The 27,461-nt window shown below is 44.2% G+C and overlaps 1 protein-coding gene across 1 annotated transcript in view; it reads right to left on the bottom strand.

The window, feature by feature from the left end:
* Nucleotides 1–24,630, bottom strand: part of LOC146673319 (uncharacterized) — a 58,952-nt gene extending 34,322 nt beyond the window's left edge. Inside the window, exons 1-5 of the mRNA XM_085401853.1 lie at nt 24,600–24,630; nt 20,879–20,914; nt 20,492–20,752; nt 20,167–20,412; nt 20,018–20,080 (exon numbers count right to left, since the gene is read on the bottom strand). Of these exons, the coding sequence (XP_085257979.1) occupies nt 20,018–20,080; nt 20,167–20,412; nt 20,492–20,752; nt 20,879–20,914; nt 24,600–24,630 (637 nt within the window). The remainder of the gene's footprint in view (nt 1–20,017; nt 20,081–20,166; nt 20,413–20,491; nt 20,753–20,878; nt 20,915–24,599) is intronic.
* Nucleotides 24,631–27,461: the final 2,831 nt, after the last annotated feature.

Genomic DNA, 27,461 nt, shown 5'->3' on the forward strand with positions numbered 1-27,461 from the left:
CAGGAAAGGTGCCACTATTAATCCTGGTCAAGTAGCGTATATTAGGTGTGGAGTATCTTTAGACATTAGTGACTCTAGCCCACTCGTGCTGTTTGAACCTAACCTAGATGACACACCACTGTTGCCACTGAGTATAGGTGAAGGGCTATTGGCAATCCAGCAGGATGAGAGACCCTTCGTGAAGGTACCAGTTTCCAACCACTCTACCGAGACGGTGGTCCTGCCCAGCTCCACGGTCCTAGGCACCATTGAAGCTATTGATGGAGTAATAGGAACAGGCAGCCCAAGCGGCGAGCACAGTCAAGCCCGGGGCAACACTGACCCGCCACCAAGCTCCATGAGTGACCTGCCCCCTACTACACTGTGGCACCCGCCAGTGGATGTTAGTCACCTAAGTGATGAGCAACAGAGAAAGGTGAAACAAATGCTATACGAGGAGTCAGGAGCTTTTGCTTGTGATGACGAAGACATAGGGTGTATTCCAAGCCTGCAAATGTCCATAAATTTAAAGGACAACATCCCAGTACAGCGAACCTATGCTGCAGTGCCCAAACCCCTCTACAAAGAGGTTAAAGAATACATCCAAGATCTGCTTGCCAAAGGTTGGATAGTTAAGTCAAAGTCACCGTACGCAGCACCTGTCGTGTGTGTCAGAAAAAAAGATGGAACATTGAGATTATGTATCAATTACAGGCTTTTAAATCAAAAGACTGTACCAGACCGCCACCCACTGCCTCGCATCCAGGACCTCATAGACACACTAGGAGGCCACAGCTGGTTCACCATCCTGGATCAAGGCAAAGCCTATCACCAGGGCTACATGGCAGAGGGATCCAGACACATGACAGCATTCATCACTCCTTGGGGTCTCTATGAATGGGTGAGGATCCCATTTGGGCTCTCCAATGCCCCAGCCGCTTTTCAACGCAGCATGGAGGAGATGTTAGATTCCCTGCGTGATAGCTGCTGCATCCCTTATCTCGACGACATCCTCTGCTACGCAAAATCTTTTGACGAGCATGTCGAGGGAGTACGTCAGGTCCTGAGGTCTCTAAAAGCCCATGGTGTCAAGCTTCGGCCCACAAAATGTGAGCTGTTCCGGCAGGAGGTCAGGTATGTGGGGAGGCTGGTCTCAGCTGATGGTGTCAGGATTGACCCAAAAGACACTGATGCGATCAGGCTGCTGCAAGAGAAAACACCCAATACAGTGGGTGAGGTGAGGAAGCTGCTTGGGTTCCTGAGCTATTACAGAATGTACATCCAAAACTTCTCTAGCATCGCTAAGCCAATCTACGAGCTGCTGAATGTGAAAACCGCCCCAGCAGTAACAAGTGGAAAGCTCACGAAGGGAAAGGGGGCCCAGCTGCCATCAAAGACACCTATCGTGTGGACAGATGAGCACCAGAGGATATTAGAGCAGCTGATAGACACTCTGTCGCACCCACCCGTGTTGGCGTATCCAGACTTTGAACTCCCGTTTGTACTCCACACAGATGCCTCTAAGGAGGGACTAGGCGCTGTGTTGTATCAGCGCCAGGGTGGAAGAATGAGGGTCATCGCTTATGGCTCGAGAACTCTGTCCCCTGCTGAGAAAAATTATAACCTGCACTCAGGGAAACTGGAGTTCCTCGCCCTTAAGTGGGCGGTATGTGAGAAATTCAGGGATTACCTGTTTTATGCACCCCATTTCACAGTCTATACGGACAATAATCCCCTCACCTATGTGCTGAGCACTGCAAAGCTTAATGCGGTGGGCCACCGCTGGGTGGGTGAGCTGGCAGATTTCCGGTTCGATGTCAAGTACAGGCCGGGGAAGGTGAACATAGATGCAGACACATTCTCCCGGTTCCCACTTGACATCGACACCTATCTCACAAAGTGTACGGAAGAGCTCACGGGAGACGCTGTCCATGCTGCCTGGGAGGGTTGTGAGTCAGCAAAGACAGAGGACGTTGCATATGTTGCTGCCCTGAGCTTAACATGCCCGGAGCCACCGGTGAACGGATCACCATTTACAGTCTGTCACAGTGATCTGGTGACATCACAAAGGGGGGATCCTGTTATCAGCGAACTGATCAAACTGAAAGAAACAAAAACAGTAATAACGAATGACGACAGAAGGAGAGCCAGTGGCCCTGTGAGGAAGTTGATGCACGAGTGGGGAAAGCTCAATATCGAAAACCAACTACTGTATCGCACGGCAGGACAGCGGAGACAGCTTGTGCTTCCAACACAATACCACCCCCTAGTGCTGAAACATCTTCATGATGACCTGGGTCATATTGGGGCAGAGAGGGTCATTCACTTGGCAAGGGACCGTTTTTACTGGCCTTTTATGAAGAGGGACATTGAAGCGTATGTGACCAGGAAATGCCCCTGCATTAAGAAAAAGAAGCCGGTCAAACAGATCAGAGCCCCGATGGGATCAATCTCCACTTCTGCGCCGCTTGAACTGGTGTCTGTGGACTATATGCACCTAGAAGCCAGTAGGGGGGGCTACGAGTACATCTTAGTAGTCATCGACCACTTCACCAGGTTTGCTCAGGCCTACCCCACGAAAAACAAGTCGGGAAGGATGGCGGCGGAGAAGATATTCAATGACTTCATCCCCAGGTTTGGATTTCCAAGGCGGCTACACCATGACCAGGGCAGAGAATTTGAAAATGACCTGTTCATGGCCCTACGACGCCTGGCTGGGGTTGCTCACTCGAGGACGACACCATATCATCCACAGGGCAACCCAGCCGAGCGATTTAACAGGACGTTGCTCCAAATGCTAAGGACGCTGGAGGAGAGGGCGAAGAGCAACTGGAAGGAGCACCTACCCCAGATAGTGCATGCCTACAACTGTACCAGGCATGAGGCCACAGGCTTTTCACCCCACTACCTCATGTTTGGTCGGCACCCCCACCTCCCAGTAGACCTAATTTTTGGCCTGTTAACCAGAGATCAATCTGAAACACCTCAGAGTTATGCCAAAAAGTGGGCATCACGGATGAAGGAGGCTTACCGTATTGCAGCTGAGAACAGCCAGCACTCCAGTGCAAGGGGTAAGAAGTATTATGATCGTCACATACAGAACACAGTCACTCTCCAGTCTGGTGACAGGGTCCTAGTCCGTAATATGAGTGAGAGGGGAGGACCTGGAAAATTGAGACCCTACTGGGAGCAAACTGTGTATGTCGTCAAGGAACAAGTGGGTGACAGTCCCATTTACAAAGTATGCTCTGAGGCAGGTGGTGCTAAAACCCGCATACTTCACAGAAACCTTCTACACCTTGTAAATAATCTACCTGTGGACTTACCTGACCTGCAGAGGGGGCCATTGCCATCCAGAGGGGCTCGAAGGAAAAGGAGTGACCCTGCTGTGGGACATGATGGGATGGAGACGCCCGAAAGCAGCAACTCTGAAAACTCAGACAGTGAAGCACCCAGAGTGCAGTACTGGCTCAGAGTATCACCACAGGCTCAACGCCAAACAAAGAATCTGAGACCAATGCATCAGTCCCAGAGAAATATTGAAGGAGCCCAGAATGTCCCTGGAAAACAAATATACATGCCACGGTCAGGAGGTCATATGGCAGAGCAACCCAGAGGCACTTCTCCTGAAAGAGAAGTTGAACAAGAACAAGGTGAAAACCAAATTGCAGACTGCTCTGTTGCTGATCCAGAACACCTTGATGCGGAGGAGTGTCCAGAGACAATGACTGAGGGTGATGAGGCTCGACCGCTGACTCCTCAGGAAGCCACAGTGAGGAGATCCGCCAGGGGCAGGAAACCCCCTCGGGTTCTCACATACGAGTCCCTGGGCCAGCCATCTTACCGAGCACACGGGTCACTTAACCCCGCTGGACTTTGTACAGTACAGGCCCTGCCAGTCTGGGGAATGCCACCCCTCACTGTGCCACACTACATCCCATACCAACCATTCCCCTGCACTGTTGTACCATACACAAACCCATATTGATACACACACTGACGAAATACCTTCGCTCTGAAATATGAAGATCAAGAACTGTTTCTAGGTGAGCGAGTTAAAGTGTTAAGAAGTGTGAACTTTTTGTGTATTTTCTTGAAATGTCTGGAGCCATCTTTTTTTTGTTTGGGAGCATGTGATCCACACAGAAATGTGGTCACAATTGTGAGTTAAGTGTCGTGATATATGGAGATTATTTTGCATGTTTTATTTTGCTGGTTTATTGGTGTAATTTAAAGCCACAATGTCATGTAAGTTCCCTGTTGCCAGGAGAGTGTATAACACTTTGGACAGTAGGGGGCAGCAGCGTGCTTTGGGAACTGAGTCGGGTGCATAGCTGCCGTAAGTTTTCCATTCTGGCAAGACTGACCAGGCGAACGGCAGCGTGTCTCCTGTGCTCACTTTCTCTCCTGTTTTACAGGATCGTAATCTGGCTACGCGCCCATCATAGTGGGGCCTGTAACATGTGCACAGGTCAAGTGCCACTATGACCCTCCAGAAAATAATGAGGTCAGGGGATGATCGTTCAGCTCTTTAATGGCAGATTTAGCGTGGGTGTGGGTATGTGTGTGGTTCAGTCTTATGGACGCACACTCTCATTGAACCCACATAAACTGCTCCCGAGCATAACTTGTGATTCACACTGCCTTCATGAACACCATTTTCCATCCCAGTCAAAACATTACTCACAAAACGGCCGCGCCCTCCAGTGGCAAGGCAGAAAACTGCATCACAGTCCTGCCTTCAGAACACTGCCTACTGGACGGGTATGGAGCGCCAGGACTGCCATAATGAATTAATTAAATACACCATTAAATAATTAATTAAATGTGGCAATAATTAATTAAAATTGGAATTAATTATTTAAATAAATAGTTATGACACATGTAATTAATTAATTATTGACACATTTAATTAATTATTTAATGGTGTATTTAATTAATTCATTATGGCAGTCCTGGCGCTCCATAGCGGGAGTGTGATCGGAGAACATAAACAGCAGGGTGTAAGATGCTAGCAGGCATGGCATACGTGGAACACCATAACCAAGTGGCCGGTGTCATGCCAAGGTAAGCATCCCCGACAGAATCTGTTTCCCCTGAGTCAGGAGCAGGATCTGGCCAATAAGAGCGGACCCAGTTGACTCCACCTCCTTTCCAACAACTAGACACGGAAGTAGTGATGTTTCACATTAGTGAAAGTATTGTTCCATTACCGTTCAGTTTACGGGTAGCAAATGATTTATTTATTATTCTAACATGTTATTGGATGGGATTATTTTAATAAACCAAGGACATTTTGTCTGATATTATTTGTATCCCACTGTAACTTTACTGTATAAAGAATTAACATCTCCAAAATTTCAGGAGTAGTTATTCATTATAAGAAGTATTTGTAAACTAATAATTAAGAATATGGGATAGTTTGTCCGTGATCTGGAAAGCCCAGTGCGTGCTTGCGACACAAGGGAAACATATTCTGTCGGGGAAACTTAACTTGGCACAACTCCCACATAAACAAACATCTGTCCTAAGTATGGCCTGAAAATCCCAAGGTCAAATTGGGACATACCCCGTGGTTGAGAATCCTGGGGGATTTCCAGATAAAGACAGACAAACTGGTGATAGCTAACCACCTGGACATAGTGGTGGTTGACAAACAGAGGAAGACAGTCGTAGTGGTAGATGTAGCTAATATGAGTGAGGGCAACATCAGGAAGAGGGAACGCAAGAAGCTCGAGACATACCACGGGCCCAGAGAAGAGCTTTATAAGATGTGGAGGGTGAAGGTCCCAGTGGTGATCGGTGTGCTCAGAGGAGTAACTCCTATACTGCAGAGTGAGTGATTCCAGAGGATCCCAGGAGCAACATCGGAGATCTCTGTCCACAAGAGTGCAGTTCTAAGAACACTTAAGATAAGATAGCATTAAAGCTGGTGAACTGACTGCATGTCTAAGGCTTATGACCTATTTAAATAGTGCCGCCTACAGGTCTCACATATATATTTTCTGCACTTTATTTTTGTGGCAGCTGCACATTTGAGCTCTGAATCTTCACCGTAGAAACATTTAAACACTGAGGTTTAGTCAGTGTGTTCAAGTCTGTAGTGATGGGAAGTTCGGCTCTTTTCAGAGAGCTGGTTCTTTTGGCTCCCAAATGGCTCTTAATTTATTATCTTCTGTAGCCTCATATTTTAGCTTTACATGGCAAATATGAATGCTTTGCGAGTTGATAACCACTTTTGCATTCAGTTTTTTTTTTTATGAGAAGCCTTATAATTGCCTAATTTGTTCTGTTACAAAAGCAGGCATTCTTACTTAAGTTTACTATTTTAATCATTTTACTTTTAATTCAACATTAAAACAAAACACTGTAAACAAATCAATAAAGCAGAAACAGAACCAAACTCAGCAGCCAAACAGTATGTCCTCAATGCAGATTGACGCTGAGAAAAATAAAATTCCTGCTTCGTTTATGGGTATCAGTCATATTTATGTGTTTTTGTGACGCATTTGCACTCTCCTCACCGCTGTTTGCCGTCTCACTCACGGGCTGAGGGGTAGTGATGTGCACAGTGATCCTGAAATATTAATACCGTAATTGTCGGGCTATAAGCCGCTACTTTTTCCACAAGCTTTGAACCCTGCGGCTTTTAGTCAGGTGCGGCTTTTCTATGGATTGTCCATGATTTTTGTCATATCGTAAGACGATTTGTTTTGTTTGTTCCGCTGTTGTACGGCACTACGTTGCCTGGCGGAAGGGCATGTGATCAGACACACAGTATCGGGAGGCGTGGATGGTGTGCGGCAATAAACTCCACCGGTAGAATCTGACAGCGTGGAAAAGTGCGAAAACATCCATCCATCCACCTGAGCCGAAAAGGTAGTCTGAATCTATTTTTCTGGTGTGCTGTAGGTTATTGTTATGTACTACATTTGTTACTCGTTTATGAAGCACAGCACATGTTTTGTACTTGTAATTACCGCTACTTGTACATATACCTAAAAAGTTGTGCAAATATGTACCCATAACTTGTTTTTCAAAATATTAATAAAAGGGGTGTGTCTCCAAACAGCCATCTCTTTCCTGACAATTCGCTTTGTGCATATTCTCTTACATATGATAAGTCAACATTGAAACACCTGCGGCTTTTAGTCAGGTGCGGCTAATGTATGTACAAAACAGGATTTTCCCCTGATTTTAGCTTGTGCGGCTAATATTCAGGTGCGCTTTGTAGTCCGGGAAATACGGTACTTCCATTACCAAAGTTTGCAGTATCAGTTCCCATATGAAAATATCAATATCTAATTTAGGTAAACTCTGAGTAAGATCGGCAATTAGAGGGATAGTCGGTAATACCCTGTTAACAGGAACTACAATCACCTTCCGCCTCTCCTTCATGTGCGTGCTACGGCTCCACAAGAGTGTGAGCCAATGAAGCACAAAACATCAGACCACGAAACACACAATCTTGACTTTGTTCACAGATCATAACTGTATTTGCGTTCAGCATAGAAATTATGCTGTGTGTGGGACGACAGTTAAACATCAAACCTTGTTAAAAAAAAGTGGGGAGTCGGCTCTTCTGATTCACTACAAACCATCGGCTCTTAGAGACGATGATTTTGCTCATGACACATCACTACAAGTCTGACTCTGTCCTGCAGCCTAACAAAGGTGGAACAAATATCACTTTAGTTTGTGGACTGATTAAAGTGAAATTTATTACTGACTGAAGGTTATTGTCAGTAACTCCTGCAAATGCAACAGTTTATAATCTACACACTCGTCTTGAAGTAGAACAGGTACTCATTCATTACCGAGCTCTTTGCAGTTTAAGAAATTTTAAAGTGTTTGTGTTAATTTTATATTTTTTCCTGATCTGTAAGATGCTTCACTCTGTTTGATCTGTGACACATTTGCTCCTGGTCAGTGCTCTGTGTTTGTCTCATTTAGTGAGTCACAAATACACAAGCATCACAGTAGAGATCACAAGTTTTACTGATGTTTATGTCACCACTCCTATCCTGGACTGTGAACTCTGGTTGGCTGCAGGTGCTCTGACATTCAAGTCCAAAATCCAAGTTGAGGGAGTGTTTCCTTTAAGTTCAAAGTGGGAACTTATATTTACGTATACGTATTTGGGAATGCAGCACAACCAGGATGCTCATATAGTGGTAGATGTAATGTTTCAGTCATTTGTTATCAGTGATGATAGTTGTTACTTTGTAATACACTTTATTACAAATTATATATTCAGACACTGAAATGTGTGAAACAAAAAATTTTACTGAAACTTAAAATAAGTCAAACAATTTCACCATTATTGAGTCTGTGTGCTTTTATTATCAGGTGATAAACAAGGTTTATTATATTAATATTTCGGGAGGTGCAATTCCCCACATGACATCATCTTTTTTCTTTTTTCCCAGTGTTATCACGACTTATTCTGCCACATTTAGCACCTGTAAATCCTACTGCTAAGACGAGTGATTGAAAAAGAAAAATAACTATTTTATAGACCAAGAAAGAGCAAGAAAATTAAGATTTCTAAAGGGAACATTTATTTTATTGTATTAGTATTTTCCACAAATGTGTCAAATATATATTTTCTCATGCGAGAAATGTGAGTCAGACCCTGTATTTTTTTAAATAGTGGTGGAACTGAGTTAATTTTTTTTGTTTTCTTTAGTCTGCTTATTATCTTTGCAAAACAAAAAAAGTGTAGCCTGAATGTTATACTGCGTCAGTCAGACTATAAGACTTCATCTCAGATGAAGAAGCGTCTCTTCCACGGTAACACACTTGTCTTGATGTGAGCTTTCTACTCAGGGTTTTTTCTTCCAGTCCAGAGCAGAAATGTTTTAGTTAATAAACTGGCTGTTGTTTTTTTCTCACAATTTTAATTATAAACTTGATATATTTCTACTAATGAAATTAGTTTGCTAACAGTAACAGGGGTGAGTCAGTGAATGAGTCAGTTGGGCTTGTGAATCATGATTCACAAGTCAGTAAAGTGATTCTTGACAAGACAAAAACTGAACCAACTCTAATAAACTAAACTAAAACACAGAAACTCACTCTTAAAGAGACCATAAACACAAAACAAGAATCATAATCTCACTGGAGGATTATCAGAAACATGTTCATCATGAGAAAAGAGGTGAAAACACAAAGGTCAAAATGGCGTCACTGTATAAAAATGTATATTGTACCATGGAGGAGGCAGCATTTAGCTGTAGCCTCCATAAAACCACAGCTGATCTGAAGAACTTTGTCCACCTTTGATTGTCTTTAAGTTGTGTTGTAGCCACAGAGAGCAAATCTTTGTTCTTTATGGAGAACCAGTGAGGCTGTTTGGACTTTCCTATGAAACATCAGTGCAGGAGTCTCTCAGTACATCTGTTTACAGTGAGGACGAAGAAGCAGCAGAAACACACACAGAGAAAACATGTAGAGACAGGCAGCAGCAAATAGTCTGCAGAGAGCTCGTCTGTCTGCTGCAGACTTGTTGTAAGTCACAGATCAGATTAAATGGTAAATGGCCTGTATTTATATAGCACTTTACTAGTCCCTAAGGACCCCAAAGCACTTTACATATCCAGTCATCCACCCATTCACACACTGGTGATGGCAAGCTACATTGTAGCCACAGCCACCCTGGGGCGCACTGACAGAGGCGAGGCTGCCAAACACTGGCGCCACCGGGCCCTCTGACCACCACCAGTAGGCAACGGGTGAAGTGTCTTGCCCAAGGACACAACGACCGAAACTGTCCAAGCCGGGGCTCGAACCGGAAACCTTCCGATTACAAGGCAAACTCCCAACTCTTGAGCCACGATCGCCCCAGATCTAAGATTACTTAGAAACAAAAGTGTTTTTAAGACTTACTGTTTTGCAGGGATCACTTGAAGAGTCCTCTGATCATCAGGATTGAACGTTTATCCATTGAAAGATTAAAAAAAAAGGTGTGAGGTCTGTTTTTTCAGTGGTAAAAAGAAACCTGCTGTTTAATTACACTCAAAAGGTTTTACAAAAGTCAATTGTTCATTAATCTAAAGATAAAATAAAAAAGTTAAATCTCTGTGGGTAAAGCGACCTCTGTACCAAGCAGCCACAGACCTGTATTAACCTGTATCAGCCTATTTTACACGACACACCCTGCACCTGTGTGACATCAGTGCCATAGCAACACCTTAGCAACCACATTCCTATCTCCATTGTTTGTTCCATATATGGAACTAATGCACACCTGCAGGGGCAAAGTAACAAAGTAACAGCCTATGGATCCAGATAAACTTGGTCTTATGATTGAAAATAAAATTTAATTCTAATTCCTATACAACATGCTGAGAGCAGAGATTTAAAATATATGTTACATTCAAGAAGTAAAAAAACAGATGTCATGAATCAAAGCAGTTATGAACAAAAACTCAAACAACAAAAATAAAAAACAGTAGCACTTTCTATTACAGCTCTGTAATAAAGTGGCAATAGTACCAAGGTTGAAATAGAACGTAATGATGCTAATAATAGGTTATTACTAGTCAATTACTGTAATAACCAGTTAGTATTCATGTAATATCATTGTAGCAACAGTGGTTACAGTTGAGTAATAGTGCACTGAAATTTATGTAACTGCATAATAAGGGCCCAAAAACCTTCTTTAGCTCGATGGCTCTCTTCATTGTAGGAGTCCGTCATCCGGTTCAGGGGATAGCACCACAACACTCACCAACCACTTTGCAGCCACAGCAATGAAGGTGCAGAGCATGGTCCAGATCATGGATCAGACTCAATGCCCCAAGCCTATTGCTACTGAAGTTCTGCTGCAGTTGGGAGTTGAAAATCCCACAGACTAGGACCTCTGCCAGGTATTCTCAGCTCACCCTCACCATATGTTTAGGAATACAAGGTCTGTCTGGCATCCTCCCTGCCATCTGAATACCACTTGAGTTTAGAGCTGGCAAACTGTTTCTCCCAGTCACACATTTTACATTAACACCATCCTCAGACATGTTTATATATGGCCACTAGAGGGAGCTGTTGGACTTTAAATGCCTCACAATGGTATTTCAATTCAATTCAATTTTATTTATATAGCGCCAAATCACAACAAAAGTCGCCTCAAGGCGCTTCATAGATACAGAGGAAACCCCAACAATCATATGACCCCCTATGAGCAGCACTTTGGCGACAGTGGGAAGGAAAAACTCCCTTTTAACAGGAAGAAACCTCCGGCAGAACCAGGCTCAGGGAGGGGCGGCCATCTGCTGCGACCGGTTGGGGTGAGAGAAGGAAGACAGGATAAAGACATGCTGTGGAAGAGAGACAGAGGTTAATAACAGATATGATTCAATGCAGAGAGGTCTGTTAACACATAGTGAGTGAGAAAGGTGACTGGAAAGGAAAAACTCAATGCATCATGGGAATCCCCGGCAGCCTACGTCTATTGCAGCATAACTAAGGGAGGATTCAGGGTCACCTGGTCCAGCCCTAACTATATGCTTTAGCAAAAAGGAAAGTTTTAAGCCTAATCTTGAAAGTAGAGATAGTGTCTGTCTCCCGAATCCAAACTGGAAGCTGGTTCCACAGAAGAGGGGCCTGAAAACTGAAGGCTCTGCCTCCCATTGTCCTCAGACACCGTGAAAACTGAAGAAACACAAAGTTTACAACATGAATGTTTTGAACTTATCAGTCTCTCATATCAGTGTCCATAAACAGTCTTGTGCAAGCAGAAAAGAAAAATGCACAATAATGGATATCACAAAAACGTCCTCTCATTACCAGTGTAGAACACGTATGCAACATTATACAAACAATATACATGAAACCATACTGTGTGCGCCTCTTGGACCACATGCAGAATAACATTAACGTTGAGGCTGTAGATGCATCTGTAGCCATGTATCCATGCTAGCTCCACAATGCCATGGTTGTGATCTCAACCAAACTCTGGTCATGTGACAATTACAAACTTTACCTCATACAAACTTTACAGCACTTTACATATTTAACAAACCCATATTTTGTAATCACATATTTTAGACATGTTTTTTAATTAATGTTACACTTTTATCATCTTATCTTGTAAATAAAAGAACTAAATTGAGCATGAATCTATCACAGAAACATGAAATAACCAACTTTATTTTAACTGTCTATTTTAACTATGATTTATGAAATCTGTAAATAATTTGAATAAATCTAGGAATTTACAGAACCAAACAGTACTTAATTGTGACAAACTTGCAAGTCAATCTGTCATGAACCGAAGTTCCGTGCGCAAGCTGGACCCAGAAGCAGAACACACACACCAGGGTAGGAGGTAATAAAGAAAGCAAATTTATTATAACTAAAGGTGTCCCGTGAGGGTAGCCGAAAAAACAACGTATGGAACCAGAAGAAACCGAGGGACTGGGGAGGTGAACTGCGCAGGGAACGCCGAGAGCGGGGCTGTGAGAAGCTGCAAAACAAAAAAAGAGAAACAGGTTACTGGGGTGCGGAAAAAAGGCAGCATACGAGGGAAGGTGGAGTATACGTCTTACGGAGGTAGCCGGGCTGAGTGAACCAGAGGGGGGAGGGCTCCAAAAGGGTCGAGACGGCGAGGCTGATAGTGCTTCCGAATCTCAGGCGGACAGGTGGACAGGCAGGTGGCTCGCAAAAACGCCGAGTTGTGATCTGAGTACACAGGGTAAAACAGAGTCAGTTCCAATGGACAATTTGTCATAAGGGTTTTTTTCCCGCAGGTGTACGTTACCGCTGAGAGGCAACTACGGACTGGCGTGGAGCAGCAGGTAGGGCAGGATTAAATAGTCCACCTGGTGATCGCCTGGGATGGGATGCAGGTGTGGGGTTAGCAGCCACGCCCGTGGGCGTGGGCATCCCAACAGCACCCCGGACGCCGGGCCGCGGACCATGACACAATCCTAATACTTTAACCATCCCATACACATTTACAGACGTTCCACTGGAACATTCTAGTTACTTTCTATTAGGACCACTAATTTGTGTATAGGGCGTTCAAGAGTGGATGGTTTATTGAGCCTTTCACCCTCTTCTGATAGTTTTCTATTTCCTAGTTGTATTCTGGCTTTCCGAACCAGACCATCATCTTTGCAAACATCCAGTACTCTCTGTCTTCTGGACATTCAGCACCAGGTTGTTGTGGCTGCACCAGGACACCAGACGTTCAACCTCCATCCTGTAGGCAGACTCCTCCCCATCCGAGATGAGTCCAATAACGGTGGTGTCATCTGCAAACTTGATTAGCTTGACAGACTGGTGGGTGGAGGTGCAGCAGTTGGTGTACAGGGAGAAGAGCAGAGGAGAAAGAACACAGCCCTGAGGGGAGCCGGTGCTGATGGTCCGGGAGTCCGAGACATTCTTTCCCAGCCTCACATGCTGCTTCCTGTGCGTCAGGAAGTCAGTGATCCACCGGCAGGTGGGATCAGGCACATTCATCTGGGAAAGCTTGCCTCGGAGATGGTCTGGAAGGATGGTGTTGAAGGCAGAGCTGAAGTCCACAAACAGGATCCTGGCGTAGGTTCCTGGGGAGTCCAGATGCTGCAGGATGAAGTGTAGAGTTGACCTGACTTTTAAAAAATAACTGGAAAAAAGCACTATGCTGCTAAAAGATGAAAAATAGATATTTGCAAAATTCTGCCTAAATATGTATGTTAAGTCTAATTGTTGAATGTTGCCATTGTGTTTCTTAAATTTGTACAGTCTTAGTTTAAGCAGTAGGATCAAAGCCATCCCTTTGATCCTGACCACCTCTCCAGCCACTCTGTGCTGGGGGGGGGGGGGTTTATTGTAGATACATCCTATCTGAAACATCTGTTTCTTTTGATGTAAGCTTCCTGTGTCGCGGTCTGGCTGGCAGACCGTGGGGAGATGGGGAAATAGGACCCAAACGCCGGACTCTTCAGTGCAACAGTGTTTATTTACAAGGTGGTGAAGTAAACAACAATAAATCCCCAGTTTCCCAGACTCCCGTGGAGTGTCTTCTTCCCAAAAGTCCCCGTGTAGTGCTCTCTGCCCCAGTGTCCCTGCACTCCCCGTGCTTACTGCTCCTTCTCGTCCCACACTCCTCCTGAGGGGAAAACAATAGAGGCAGCCGTTAACACTTATCCCAGCAGGCATACACTCACACTTGACTTGTTTGAAGACTGACGTGTAGTCAAACGCAATAATCCAGCGTCGGTGGAAGCTCCATCGCTCATCTAAATAGCTCCCCCGACGAGCCCAGATGAGGAGCAGGTGTGCGGCCAGGACTTCGGGTGTGGCCAGCCCTCAAGTTAGACCACGCCCCCAGGGCTGAAGGTGCCTGTAATTTGGCCACAGCAGAAAGGCAAAACACACACACACACATACCTGCCTACATACAGATGTGCATAGGGGCAGTGCAGACAACACACCAAATAATAATAATAATAATAATAATAATAATAATAATAATAACAACAACAACAACAATAGTCACAGTCCCCACTGCCCACGGACCCCGAGTCCCCAGAGCTGGGTCCGTGACAGTACCCCCCCTCTAAGGGTCGGCTCCCGACGACCCAAAACACAACAGAAACCACAACCCAACCACCCCAGGGCGGGCGGCGGGGGGGGGGGGGGGAAGAACAGGACGGAGGGCCGGAAAACCCCAGTTCAAAAGTCCAACCACTGCCATGGTGGCAGCAACAGTTCTTGCGGCCGACCCAGTGGACCGCAAGCAGGCAAAACCCGCTATGGGTCAGGCAGTGGTGGGAAAACCGTTCGGGCGGCCTACCTCCAACCCCGTGGTGGGAGCAGAACGCTTCAGGCGGCCTGCCACGGATCCGGTGGCGACGGCGTTGCAGTTCCGGCGGGCGGCCACGGGTCCGGTGGCGGCGGCATTGTAGCTCCCGCCTCAGCACAACCCATGATTCTCGATGTACCGGCCGGGCTGCAGGACGTGGCGGCCGGGCTGCAGGACGTGGCGGCCCCTCCGGCACGCCGACCTCCAGCTCTGGCTCAGCGGATCCCTCCGGACCTCCGAGCTCCTCCGGTGGCAGCGCGGGCTCACCAGGCTCGCTGAGCTCCTCTGCTGGCAACGCCGGTCCCTCCGGCTCGTTGAGGTCCGCCAGCAGCGGTGCGGGCTTCTCAGTGGGTGGCTCGCTGAGCTGCTCCAGCTCACAGTGCTCCTCCGGCATTAGCTCGCTGGGCTCCCCCGGCTCACTGTGCTCCTCCGGCTGCGGCGCGGGATCCCCCTGCACGCTGAGCCGGTCACCTAGCGGCGACGATGGCGACATGGCAGCAGCAGGCGGTGGATGTGGTGGCAGAGCAGTGGATGTGGAAGGTGGAACAGATGATGACTGACCGACTAGCTGGGCAGCTAATTGAAGTGAGGGTGATATGTCCAACATGAAGGGTGGAGAGGAAAACAATGTTACCGCTGGCTCAGCAATTTCCAGGGGGCCAGAGGCAACTGAGGCCTCCAGTTCAGCCTCTGGGGAAGCCCTGGGGAGAATCTCAGCCTCCCGATTGTCTGTAGTGGCAGGCTCATGTTCTAGCACTGGGTCCGCGGCTCCTTGTACGGTCAGTCCAGAGTCAGCTGGTTCTTCCCAAACCACAGGAGTGAGGTGAGCTTCGGTTTGACGAGGATGACGCCGGCGCCGTCTCTTTCGTGTTGGCGGGGCAAAGGAACCTGTACCCTGTTCATCTGTGACTGGATTAGTTAAAATGACAGGGTCCGGTTTACTCACTGTGGTGACCAGCACTGTCGGTCTTTGGTCTGCTGACACAGAGGTCATTGAAGACGTGAGAGGAGATGGAGTAGGGCGCCGTCCTCCTTGCAGTGGAGGGTCCAATAGGTGAGCAGCAAGCGGCGGTGGGAAAACCTTCCGCCTATTAAGAAAAAACCAGGCAGCGAGGGCTGCCAGGGAGGCAGCCGCATCCTCCTTGCCTGGACAGCCTAAACCAAACAGTTCAAAGCTAGAGCTAGCCCTCAACACAGTTACAATTTGAATTAATTTTGCAATGTCCAGAAAGCTCATGGAACAGGTGGTTGAAGACAGGAAGGCATCAAAAAATACGACCTGCATGTGTCTCTGATGTGGATCCGCCGCCTGGATAATGCTCTGACAGTATTTCCAGAGCTGGGCGAGCAATTCCTCCTGTGAGATGGTCCTTGAGTCCGCTGGGCCCATAATGGCTGGATTGTTCTGTCGCGGTCTGGCTGGCAGACCGTGGGGAGATGGGGAAATAGGACCCAAACGCCGGACTCTTCAGTGCAACAGTGTTTATTTACAAGGTGGTGAAGTAAACAACAATAAATCCCCAGTTTCCCAGACTCCCGTGGAGTGTCTTCTTCCCAAAAGTCCCCGTGTAGTGCTCTCTGCCCCAGTGTCCCTGCACTCCCCGTGCTTACTGCTCCTTCTCGTCCCACACTCCTCCTGAGGGGAAAACAATAGAGGCAGCCGTTAACACTTATCCCAGCAGGCATACACTCACACTTGACTTGTTTGAAGACTGACGTGTAGTCAAACGCAATAATCCAGCGTCGGTGGAAGCTCCATCGCTCATCTAAATAGCTCCCCCGACGAGCCCAGATGAGGAGCAGGTGTGCGGCCAGGACTTCGGGTGTGGCCAGCCCTCAAGTTAGACCACGCCCCCAGGGCTGAAGGTGCCTGTAATTTGGCCACAGCAGAAAGGCAAAACACACACACACACATACCTGCCTACATACAGATGTGCATAGGGGCAGTGCAGACAACACACCAAATAATAATAATAATAATAATAATAATAACAACAACAACAACAATAATAGTCACAGTCCCCACTGCCCACGGACCCCGAGTCCCCAGAGCTGGGTCCGTGACATCCTGGGTTTATGACCCTTTGGTCAGCAGGAGGTCTCTCTCACACACACACACACACACACACACACACACACACACACACTTACATACAGTGCCTTGTCTACGTAACCAAAGGGGGGTTGCAAGGGGAGGTGCTTTGTAAACTATTGTTTGAAGATTGTCAATAAAAGGCAGTGAGAGGCATTGGTGGTCATTTCGACGTGCTGGACACAGATGAGAGGCCTCCCTTGCGCAAGTAATGGATCGATCGACTGTCTTGTTTTCTTCATGATGAATAAGTCTCTAGAATTTGCGGGGTTTGTGGAAACACAGACCCAACAATGTATTTTACCTGGTTAATGTGTGTGGCGGGGCGTTGTCTGCAGCGCCGCTGCAGGGGAGGCGGACACACCTTAGCGGCACCCGTAATCATGCTTTGCCGCCTTAACATCTGTGCTATTTATGCTGTTGTGTTGGTGTGTGTCGAGCTGTGAGCTTCAACACCAGCTGTATGCGTATAGCAACCGTGTGTGAAAAGTGGTCAATAAAGAGATGCTGAAAAGCCTGTTCATGCAAACATTGTCGGGTCTGCCGTGGCATGTTTACAATGGGAATTCTGCTCCTGAACCTCTGCGCACAGCGTCTGCAAATCTGTACGATTTACGACTTGCAGGCTGTACGAAGTCACTTTCATCTTTACGCAGGACTGTAAGCTGTCGTCTGTGAGGCGTGAGCGGGGTTTGTTTTTAACATAGTTCACGGTGGAGAACAGCTGCTGACATAATGTGGATCCGAAGATCCATAATTGGCCTACCTAGGGTCGAAGGTCTCGATAAATGCACGGCGTTTCGGCAGGTATACCGGCTTCTGCGAGTGTGACGCTTATTTTGAGCGATGAAAAAATAATAGAATATAATTTCATTTTTATATTTCCATATCACAATAATCTTCCAATTTATAACTACAAGTTAAAAAAGAACTAACATCAATAAAATACACTTCAGCTAAATACTTTTAATTTATTTTCTCAAACCACACGCAGCCACTATAAGGACTAAAGAGCCGCATGAGGCTCCGGAGCCACAGGTTGCTGACCCCTGCCCTAACCCAATGATGCAATCATTGACCTCATGACCCTACATAAACAGGAAGTACTGGGGCGGCCCTTCCCATATACCTGTCTTAAATATAGGACCTGAATAAAAAACATGGACAAACATGGTAAGTATAACCAAAACAAAATAAAGACACATAATTTAACTGGACATTTGCCTGCAAACAGAAGAAAATTCAAATGATTAGTAGTGTTTGCTTTAAAAAACATACGCATGGATGTAATGGATGTAACTACTGCTACCACAAACAAACCCGGGATAGTGTGTGTTAAGCAAAGTTACACCAGCAATGTCTAAATTAAAGCATTATGGGTGACTGTAAAATAACAAGAAAATAAATCATCAGTATGGTTAAGTAAATGACTTCATGGTAACCACTTTGTCACACAGATTTCCATCAACTGTTCTAAGTCTGTTTCTGTCCTGCTCAGCTCTGTGCAGCTTGAAGTGGTTTATCCTTCATATACCTGAGTTGTGAGTTGATTCATGGTGTGGTTTGTTTAGCCTAGCTTAGCATGATGGCTGTAAACAGGGTGAGCAGCTAGCTTGTCTCTGTCCACAGTCAAAGATAAAGAGCAGCTGTACCTGGGCCTCTTTGTTTATCCATAACTGACGTCTTCAGCTGGTTCACGCTCTGCAGAATAAAACATTTAAATTACTGCAGATGATTTTTTAATGCAGCTTCATGAAGAGATTATTTTAATAAACCACAGCAGCTTTTTACAGTTTTCTCATTTTCACACCTCTGCTGTGAAACACAGACTGACCACAGAGCTGCATCTTCTTCTAATGCAGACTGACACACTTAACCACAGAGCAGAAAGCAAACATGTTCTCACAGCATGAACACTATTATTAGACCAACCAGAACACCCTGCAGTCTCATCAGCTTCAGACTGTAGTTAAACTAAAATCTAATTTTTCAACATGTCAAGTCTCAGAAAATAACAGATTATTTCAGATTTAGAATGAGGCCTGAAAAAAAATGTTTGAGTCACATGAAAATGAAAAGCCAAAGGGTAATTTTTAAATAAAAGCAGTGAACAACATTGGGATAAGTTCCTGATGTAATTAACATTCACTTTGAATGAACTGATGGTTTGTTTTTAGAGTTTATTGAAATGCTTTTCCAGATGATATCTCCATGTTCCTTTCTGTGTTTAAATGAGCAGCTCTGTGTTGAAACAGCTGCAGCTGAAGTGTTTTCTTTCTATCAGAAACAGGATGCTGGACGACTGCAGAGCTGTTAGCTTCAACCACAGACCACAAACACACAGTCCAGCTCACAGTGAACAACACTCAGTAAGTACAGAGGGAAACACACATGTGACCACACTTATTTAAATGTAATGTTTTACTATTACAGTCCACATTTATACATTGCTGATCAATTCAATTCAATTTTATTTACACAGCGCCAAATCACACCAACAGTTGCCTCAAGCACTCATGCCATCCCCCACATGCTCTGTAATGTCCTGATAATCCATCTTATCAGAGACAGAACGATCTACATGAAGATCAAGATCATACTAAACTCAGTCTGAAATGTTTGAAGAGAAAATGTGTTCATCATTATTCTGATGATGCACATTTTCATGTTTCTTGTTTCTACAATATTTTCATTCCTAGTTCCCACAATATAAAGATTCACAAAAATTCAATGAAAAGCAAATCTAACCAGTCACCAGTTGAGTATCAGAATCTGCTTGGTCTGATTGGCTGTGGATGATGTGATAGCTTGATAATATTGTACACGACATGAGTGATGATGTCATCTTTTCCAGCTTCTTCTTGATCTGCTGAAATGATCCAAAATGAAGAATAACATAAATTAAATATCTAAACAGAGATTACATTTAACAAAGTTGTTACTGTGATCATATTGAATGTGAACTTTATTCTACTAAACAAACTCAGACATGAAAGATCAGGAAGTCTGAGTCTCACCTTCAGGTTTCCTGTGAACACATCGTCTCACCAGCAGAACCAGTAACACCAGTAGAACCACAACACAGACTGATCCAACAAATGAAAGCACAGAGAGATCAAGAGGAGAGAGTGATGGAGGAACAGCGATGGAGGTGGAACCAGTAGGAGGTGTGGATGTAGGTGGAGGTGTGGATGTAGGTGGAGGTGTGGTGGTGTGTTCCCCTAAAATAAAGCAAACACAGTCATTAAGTTGTCGTCACATTGTGAATGTTGAAAGCTGCAGAAACACAGACAGGTGAGTGTGTCACCTGTGACAGTGATCCAGCTGGATGGAGACTCTCCATGACCGCTGATGTCACACTTGTAGAGGCCTTCATCAGACCTGGAAACATGCTGGATGGTCATGTGACCTGTAGGCTGCTTCCTGATGAGGGAGCCATCTTTATAGAAAGCAGCTGGGAGGTTGGAGGGAGTGGTCTTTGTTTTACAGAGCAGAGTGACGTCATCTCCCTCCATCACAGGGAGGACAGGACTCTGCAGGATCACTGATCCACCTCAACACAGAGACAAACTACAGCATTTCATCCATTTACACACAGCTTCATCAACACTAACTCCACACACTCAGCTTACCAGTGACTGTCAGGTTAACCATGTTACTGATGGGACCCTGTCTGGACTCACACCAGTAAACTCCACTGTCCAATGGGAAAACAGTGATGTTACAGGAAGAACCAGCACCTTCTCCCCACACATCTCCACACTGAGTCCTCTGTTGTTTGCTTGTGTTTCTCCTCAGAGTCCATCCAGCAGAGCTGTCGTCCTCCTCACAGCTCAGAGACACAAAGTCATATTCAAAGAACTGAGAGCTGCTGGGACTCACAGTCAGACGAGCTGTGAGGGTTAAATTTAAAAACTGATGATCACGTCTTGGAGATCTTCCCTGAAAGCTTTAATCCAAATGTGTAAAACCTGTCAGAGTTTATCAGGTTTAAACTGTGACAGAAGAAGGTTACTGACCTTGGTTTGTTGTGCAGCTCAGCAGTGAGATCAGAACTAAAGAGAAATGACACTCATGTTGATTTGAGGTGAACATAAAGAACAACTCCACACAAACAGCTGACAAACACACAAACACTCGTAACTCTCTGAAATATCTGCTCATTTTCAATTTAAAGCCAGCAAAATGTTTAAAAATATTTGGTTGAAGATCTCTTTATCCATTCTATCTGACTTGAGGCAGAGAGAGAGTTTGAGCTTATCCCAGCTGTCAGCAGGTGCTTCTGGCACAGGTCCTCAAACTGTGACCAATCTGGCCTGCTTGACAGCTTTGAAAAATGTGAAGCAGGACATAAATCTTTCAACTTTGAACTGTATTTTATGTTTTCCAACGTTTCCTGCTGATAAAGACGTCACCACAGACATTCATACTTGTTATGACATGCATAGGTTCTTTCTCTTCAGCACCCTCTGCTGGTCATAGCGGGAATACTGACAAGCTTATATTTTGGTGGGGTTTTTCTGTGTTCCTGTGGGTAGTAGTGATGGGATTTCCGGCTCTTTTTAGAGATCCGGCTCTTTCGGTTCGGCTCACTAAAAAGAGCAGGCTCTTTCGGCTCCGAACCGGCTCTTCGGGTTGTTTTGTTGCTTTAATTAATTTATTATTAACAATAATATAAAATTATGCACAAAAGGAATTACTAACGTAAAAAAAAGTGGTTTTATTTATATATGTTTATATATAAATATATGCAGTGGCCCCTAGAGACAAAGCACGTACAAACTCCAAAACACATTTCTAGCATGAACTGAACTTCCAAAGCAGAGCTACTAGATCACTTAAATTACACAACTGAAAGCACATGTGTGCATTGTTTGTGTATTTATACACAGGCACTCATATATATTCAAATAATTAAAAAAAAAAAAAGTTCATTTACCTGTTATTACCACACACCAAATCCGGTCGTTGGTACTTGCTGGCTTGTGTAGCCACTAGGTAACAAAAGCTCAACACTGCGCCCGAGCATCCTGGAGCACCTCTGTTGTGTTTTGTACGTGTTTTGGAGTTTTTACGTGTTTTGGAGTTTTTACGTGTTTTGGAGTTTTTACGTGTTTCGGAGTTTGTACGTGTTTCGGAGTTCGTACTTGATTTGAAGTTTGTATGTGCTTTGTCTCTAGGGGCCACCGTAAATATACTTTTATTTATTCACTCCACATAAAATGCAATAAATAAATCATATAATACAAAAATCAACTATTCACATTTTCAGCTTTTTCCTTTTACAAATTTAAAGTGAAAACAACACAAAACACTGCAAGCCACAACACAATTAAATGTAAATTATAATATGAAAACAAAAAGAACATGCACATTCTCTGTCATATGGACCTGCATGAATAAACTTTCTGAATCCTTTATCACCTACAACCGAAAATAGCTGTGGATGATTACTATACCTTTCTAATGTGACATTGTTGTCCCTGGCTCTCTTTCTCTCTCTCTCTCTCTCCCTCTGGCTCTGATCCTGTGCTACTGAGTGTAACTACTGCCCCTCCCCCCTCTGCCCAGCGTAAAGCACAAGGCTGGCGTGCAGAGTGAAGCGGAAAAAAAGTGCGAGAGAGAGGGTGAGAGAAGAAAAAAAAAATACAACCCACGTGACGGCTCGCGATAAGGAGCCGGCTCGCGTCGTTCACGTCAAAGAGTCGGCTCTAAGAGCCATTTCGTTCGCGAACGACCCATCACTAGTGGGTAGAGGAAACAGGAAGCTGGTCGCTTGTTAGCCTGCAGAATATGCTGTTTGTTGCCTTAGATGCTCTTTAATACATTTCTGCCTTGGAGAGTTATTGCTTGTGAGTATTAATGTGCAACATGTTTACAAGTTTATTTGGTGCATTTCTATTACAGAGATTTGTTTAGAAACCAGTTATTTCGTCTGTTATGTTTATCTTTGAGGAAGCTAAACTCACTAAGTTGTATTGTAATCAATACTGAGTTGCTGTTATATATATATATATATATATATATATATATATATATACTATATATATATACTATATATATATATATATATATATATATATATATATATATATATATATATATATATATATGCATATATATATATATATATATATATATATATATGCATATATATATATATATATACATATACTATATAACAGTATAGTTCATATCCTAGAAGTGTGAGTTAAAGGAAAAAACATCTTGTAACATTTAGAAAAGGATGTCAATCATTGAACTACTGACGAAGTAAAAAGCCTTAAACTTACTTCCACCTCCAATGTTCATTGAAACCGCTAGCTGTCTGTCAAGTTGGGCAAAGGGACGCACAATAAGGACAGAACAATACTACTCCAAAGTATTTAATTAACAGATAATCAATTAAAGGAAAAAAACATTCCTGGTGTTCACTGCCTACTTAAGAAAAATAAAACATTTTCATCAATCAACAAAAATAATATAATATCAATATCTAATATCAATACAGAACAGTCTGGGCAGTGAATCACCTGCATTTCTTCTATATTTTCTCACATTTGTCAGGTAGAAAAACCGAGATTTGCTGTTGAAGCTGCACTAAAGATCTTATAGTAAGATATCTCTCGTAACTTGTGATGTGACTCTTCATGTAAAATGAGTTTGGCATCCCTGTCACACAGTAACTACGGGCCATCAATCCATCACAGACTAACAGTCACACCTACGGCCAGTTTAGAATCACCAGTTAACAACACGTCCTTGTACTGTGGAGGAAACTTACAGACACTAACACTGCACCTCTGTGACACCTGCACTGTTACATATGATAAATAAATCTTGCCGTTTTCTTTGTATTATGAGTTTACACAACATCAACTCTTTTCCAGAAGACTTTTCTTCTACAGGGCTGTGGCCCCCCCACACCCTCTAGCAGATCATTACATGAAGGAACCTTTTAAAAACAAGCGCGTCCATGCTCACAGGTGTACACATGGGTGCTCACACACACAAACTACACCCTTTTTGGCTCCTACCTCAAAGCACACTGTGTTCTGTTGATCTTACGTGCTGCACAATAATATTCAATATTTAGTATTTACTGTTATATTCACATAGATCATCACGATGATGTTGTTTATTATGTTGCTCTCTTTTTTTTGTTTTTGAATAAAATTAAAATTAAAATAAACAATAAAAGCAAAGGTGAATCAAATAGACCAATACAGCAAGGCTGGGATGGTCCATTTGGTAAAGTAAATCCGTTGGGCATCTTTCTTTGCCTTTAGACAATAATTTTGATGGCAAAAGAGCCAAACGGGACAGGCGGGAAAAAAACAGACGTTTCTTCTATGTTTGTTACTGATGTATCAGACAGTTTGAACTCTTTTACTTTTTATCTAAGAAGCAGCTTTTAATGTGATCACAGTGATCATGAGCACAGACTCTGAGTATATATAAAATATCCACTGCATTTAAATAACACAATAAAGTCATGTGTCCACTGTGCAGCTGTGTTGATATAATGAGTGAATGATTTGATCTTTTCACTGCCTGCTGTGTTTCCTCGACTCCTGAGCAAAGATAAAGAGTCAGTTCAGACCTGCAGTTGGTCCTCGTGGTGTTTTGAACTTGAATTCAGCCTGATTTGTTTTTCATGTCTTCTCCTCCATCATCAGTTATCAGGAGAGCAGACAGTCAAAGTACAAGAATTCAAACAAACACAGAGATTCTACTTACAGAGCAGACACAGCACAGATGTTTCCTTCATCGTCCTTCTCACTCATTTGAGCTTCTTTTCATTTCTGTCACTGACACCAAGTAAAGCCCGCCCTCTTCCTCTGAGCACCAGCTTTCTATTGGTTCAAACACAGAGGTGGTCAGTGTGTGTGTGTGTGTGTGTTTGGAGACGTCCCCCTCAGTGAGAGAGGCAGATATGAGCTGAAACACAGGAATCAAACCAGGGACGCTGCTGTTATGGAGCTTAACTGGAACCATTCAGACACTGAGGCCCTCTGAACACATTTTAATTACAGCTGTGCAGAGACACACTGATGACTGACTGGAACACTATGATTCACATTTTACATTCACACCATCCTCACACGTTTATATGTGGCCACTAGAGGGAGATGTTGGACTTCAAATACTAACATGGATACAAGCAGATCATCAGTGATCCTTTCAGAGTTTCTTTTGGCATGCTGAGCATGAAAATAAAAACTGGTATGGTTTTTTTCTCATAAGCAGAGAGTGCTTGCTGCGCTGTCCTTAGTCCTTAGTCAGTAAACATGGCGAAACTATTGAGGAAAAAACACAGCGTATTGTTTATCATGGCTCTGGTTTTACGTGGCCTATCAACACAATTTATAAACTGGTATATTTCACCTTGTTGCTTTGTCTTTAAGTGGTCACGTGATTGGCTTACCACGACTACTTTATTCTTCCTCATACAAACAGCAGCACTCATGCGATTGTTTTGCTCCCCTGAGCTACAGGTGCCAAAAAGTGATCGTGATTGCCGTCTGCGGGAGCGCGCGCAGCAGCTTAAAGCTGTAGCGCCCAGGTTACTTACAGCTACTTCCGTGCAGCTGATATAAGATGCGGTAAGCTCAACACAGCTTCAACCGTCTGTTTGTTGAAAAATAGTAACGCAACCGCATTTTCTTGTTAGTAACAGTAACTGCGTTGTAACGATAGAAATAGTAATTAGATTACTCGATACTGAAAAAAGTTATTCCTGCAGTTATTTCCATGACTGGTATTCAGTGTGTTAGTTGGATGAGTTGACGATGAGAATGATTTCCTGTGCCGTTCCTGTGTTGTGCTTTTTGGTAATCTCAGTCTCTCTCTGAACGTGCTCCTGTGACTAGCCAAGTGGGTGGGAGGAATTATCCAACATTGTTTTTATTTTGGACAACATCTGCCCCTCCAACAGGGCCTTAAGGGAGTCCAGCTCTATCCCCAGAAGATTACTGGCCTTGTGGATCACTTTATTGAGTCTATTAGTATCAGCAACCCTCATTCTGCACCCCCAGCATGCAACAGCATAGAGGATCGCACTGGCCACAACAGACTCGTTGGCTGTGTCCCAATTCAGGGTCTGCACGCTTGAAGTACGCATTTCAAGTGTGGTTACGTCACCGCCACGCGACGACGGCTGTCCCAATTCGAAGTGTACTTCAAATGCATACTCCAAATGCATACTCCAAATGCGCCGTCGATTTCCCCAAATATCAAGCGTGGTCCGGTGCACGCTTCGTGGTCCCATATATCCCACAATTCATAGTGCGGCGGTGGGTGTGGATAATTTTGCCGCAAAATACGGCAGAAGGGAGCGGCCGAAGAGGTTTTTTTTTTTTTCCCCAAACTTTGTTGGACTTATAAAGCGAACAGTCAGTCATTCCAGTTCAGTTTGTACAGTAGACATACAAGGCAAATAAGAGTAACAATATACAGTACAATGAAATAAGAAGGATAAATAAATAAAGGATAAAAAAAGAAAAAAAAGGGGGGGAATGTGACAGACTTCATAACAACTTTGTACTTGAAAGTTGTGACAGCTCCTGGGTCTAGGTACGGCTTGCCCCTCTGAGGGCGGGGGTACCTGGACCTGGGATATAGAGTATGTTTGGGGAGTGCGACTGTCTGTGCAGTGTCTATTTGTGTCTGTCTACATGTTGGGTGAGTGCCGAGTATTTGGTTGTGCATATGGGGGTGGGAATGCACGTTTGTGTCCGCGTGTGCCTGTTCGTCTGTGTCTATATGTCAGGTTGGGTCTTAGACTCAACCTCTCTGGGTACATTATGGGCTCAAAATGTGGTCATAAATATTTTGTACTTGTAAAAAAGATTTGTGTGTGCGTAAAAAAGATTTGTGTGTGGACTTAGAAAAAACCCCCTGCAAGTTACAAGTACGGATTTTGACCCTATTTTTCTTCCTTTCATCTGATTGGTGAATGTCATGTCAATCACAAATGTAACAATCCAATCAGAGAACAGATGGGTTTGGCTGTCGAGGGGCGCTTTTTTTGAACTGCAGGTCTTTGAAGGGAATAAATGCCCTTTTACATGCCAACCCAGCGTTTTCCTTCATCACCACGAAGGAAAACAGTCTGTGGTCGTTTGGTGATTTTTGTGTTACAGGTCTATGTGTTTAATACAGGGACTTCCACAGCCTTTTCAACAGCGCTGCGGACCGCGGGGTGGGGGCGGGCAGTGTTTTGGAAATGACAGTCTTCATTACAAAGCTTTCTTCGTTATGAATTAGCATACATGTTTTTATTGAACATTTGAAGAACCAGCAAAAAAAACAAACTCTTGTAGAGGACATAAAGTCAGAGATAGAAAAGACAAGAAGCAGGTGCATCTAGTACAGGTAGAGCTGCTGCAAAAACCCACAGAGCCCAGCAGCCAGCAACAAATTCTGGATCCTTTGCTTTTAGTTAGCAGTTAGCATTAGCAGCACATCCTGCGTCCGATATGAAAGGACCTTTATGCTGCGCACTGTGACTCACAGCACTGGTCCTGGGTCAGCCCTGACTTTGTGTTAAACTAATCCTAAAGTAATAATGGTATTTCTAACCACTGATATACCACAATT

This window comes from Rhamphochromis longiceps, linkage group LG3, assembly GCF_057381845.1.
Source record: "Rhamphochromis longiceps isolate RC_006_pf linkage group LG3, R_longiceps_female_GT1.1, whole genome shotgun sequence".
Lineage (NCBI taxonomy): Eukaryota > Metazoa > Chordata > Actinopteri > Cichliformes > Cichlidae > Rhamphochromis > Rhamphochromis longiceps.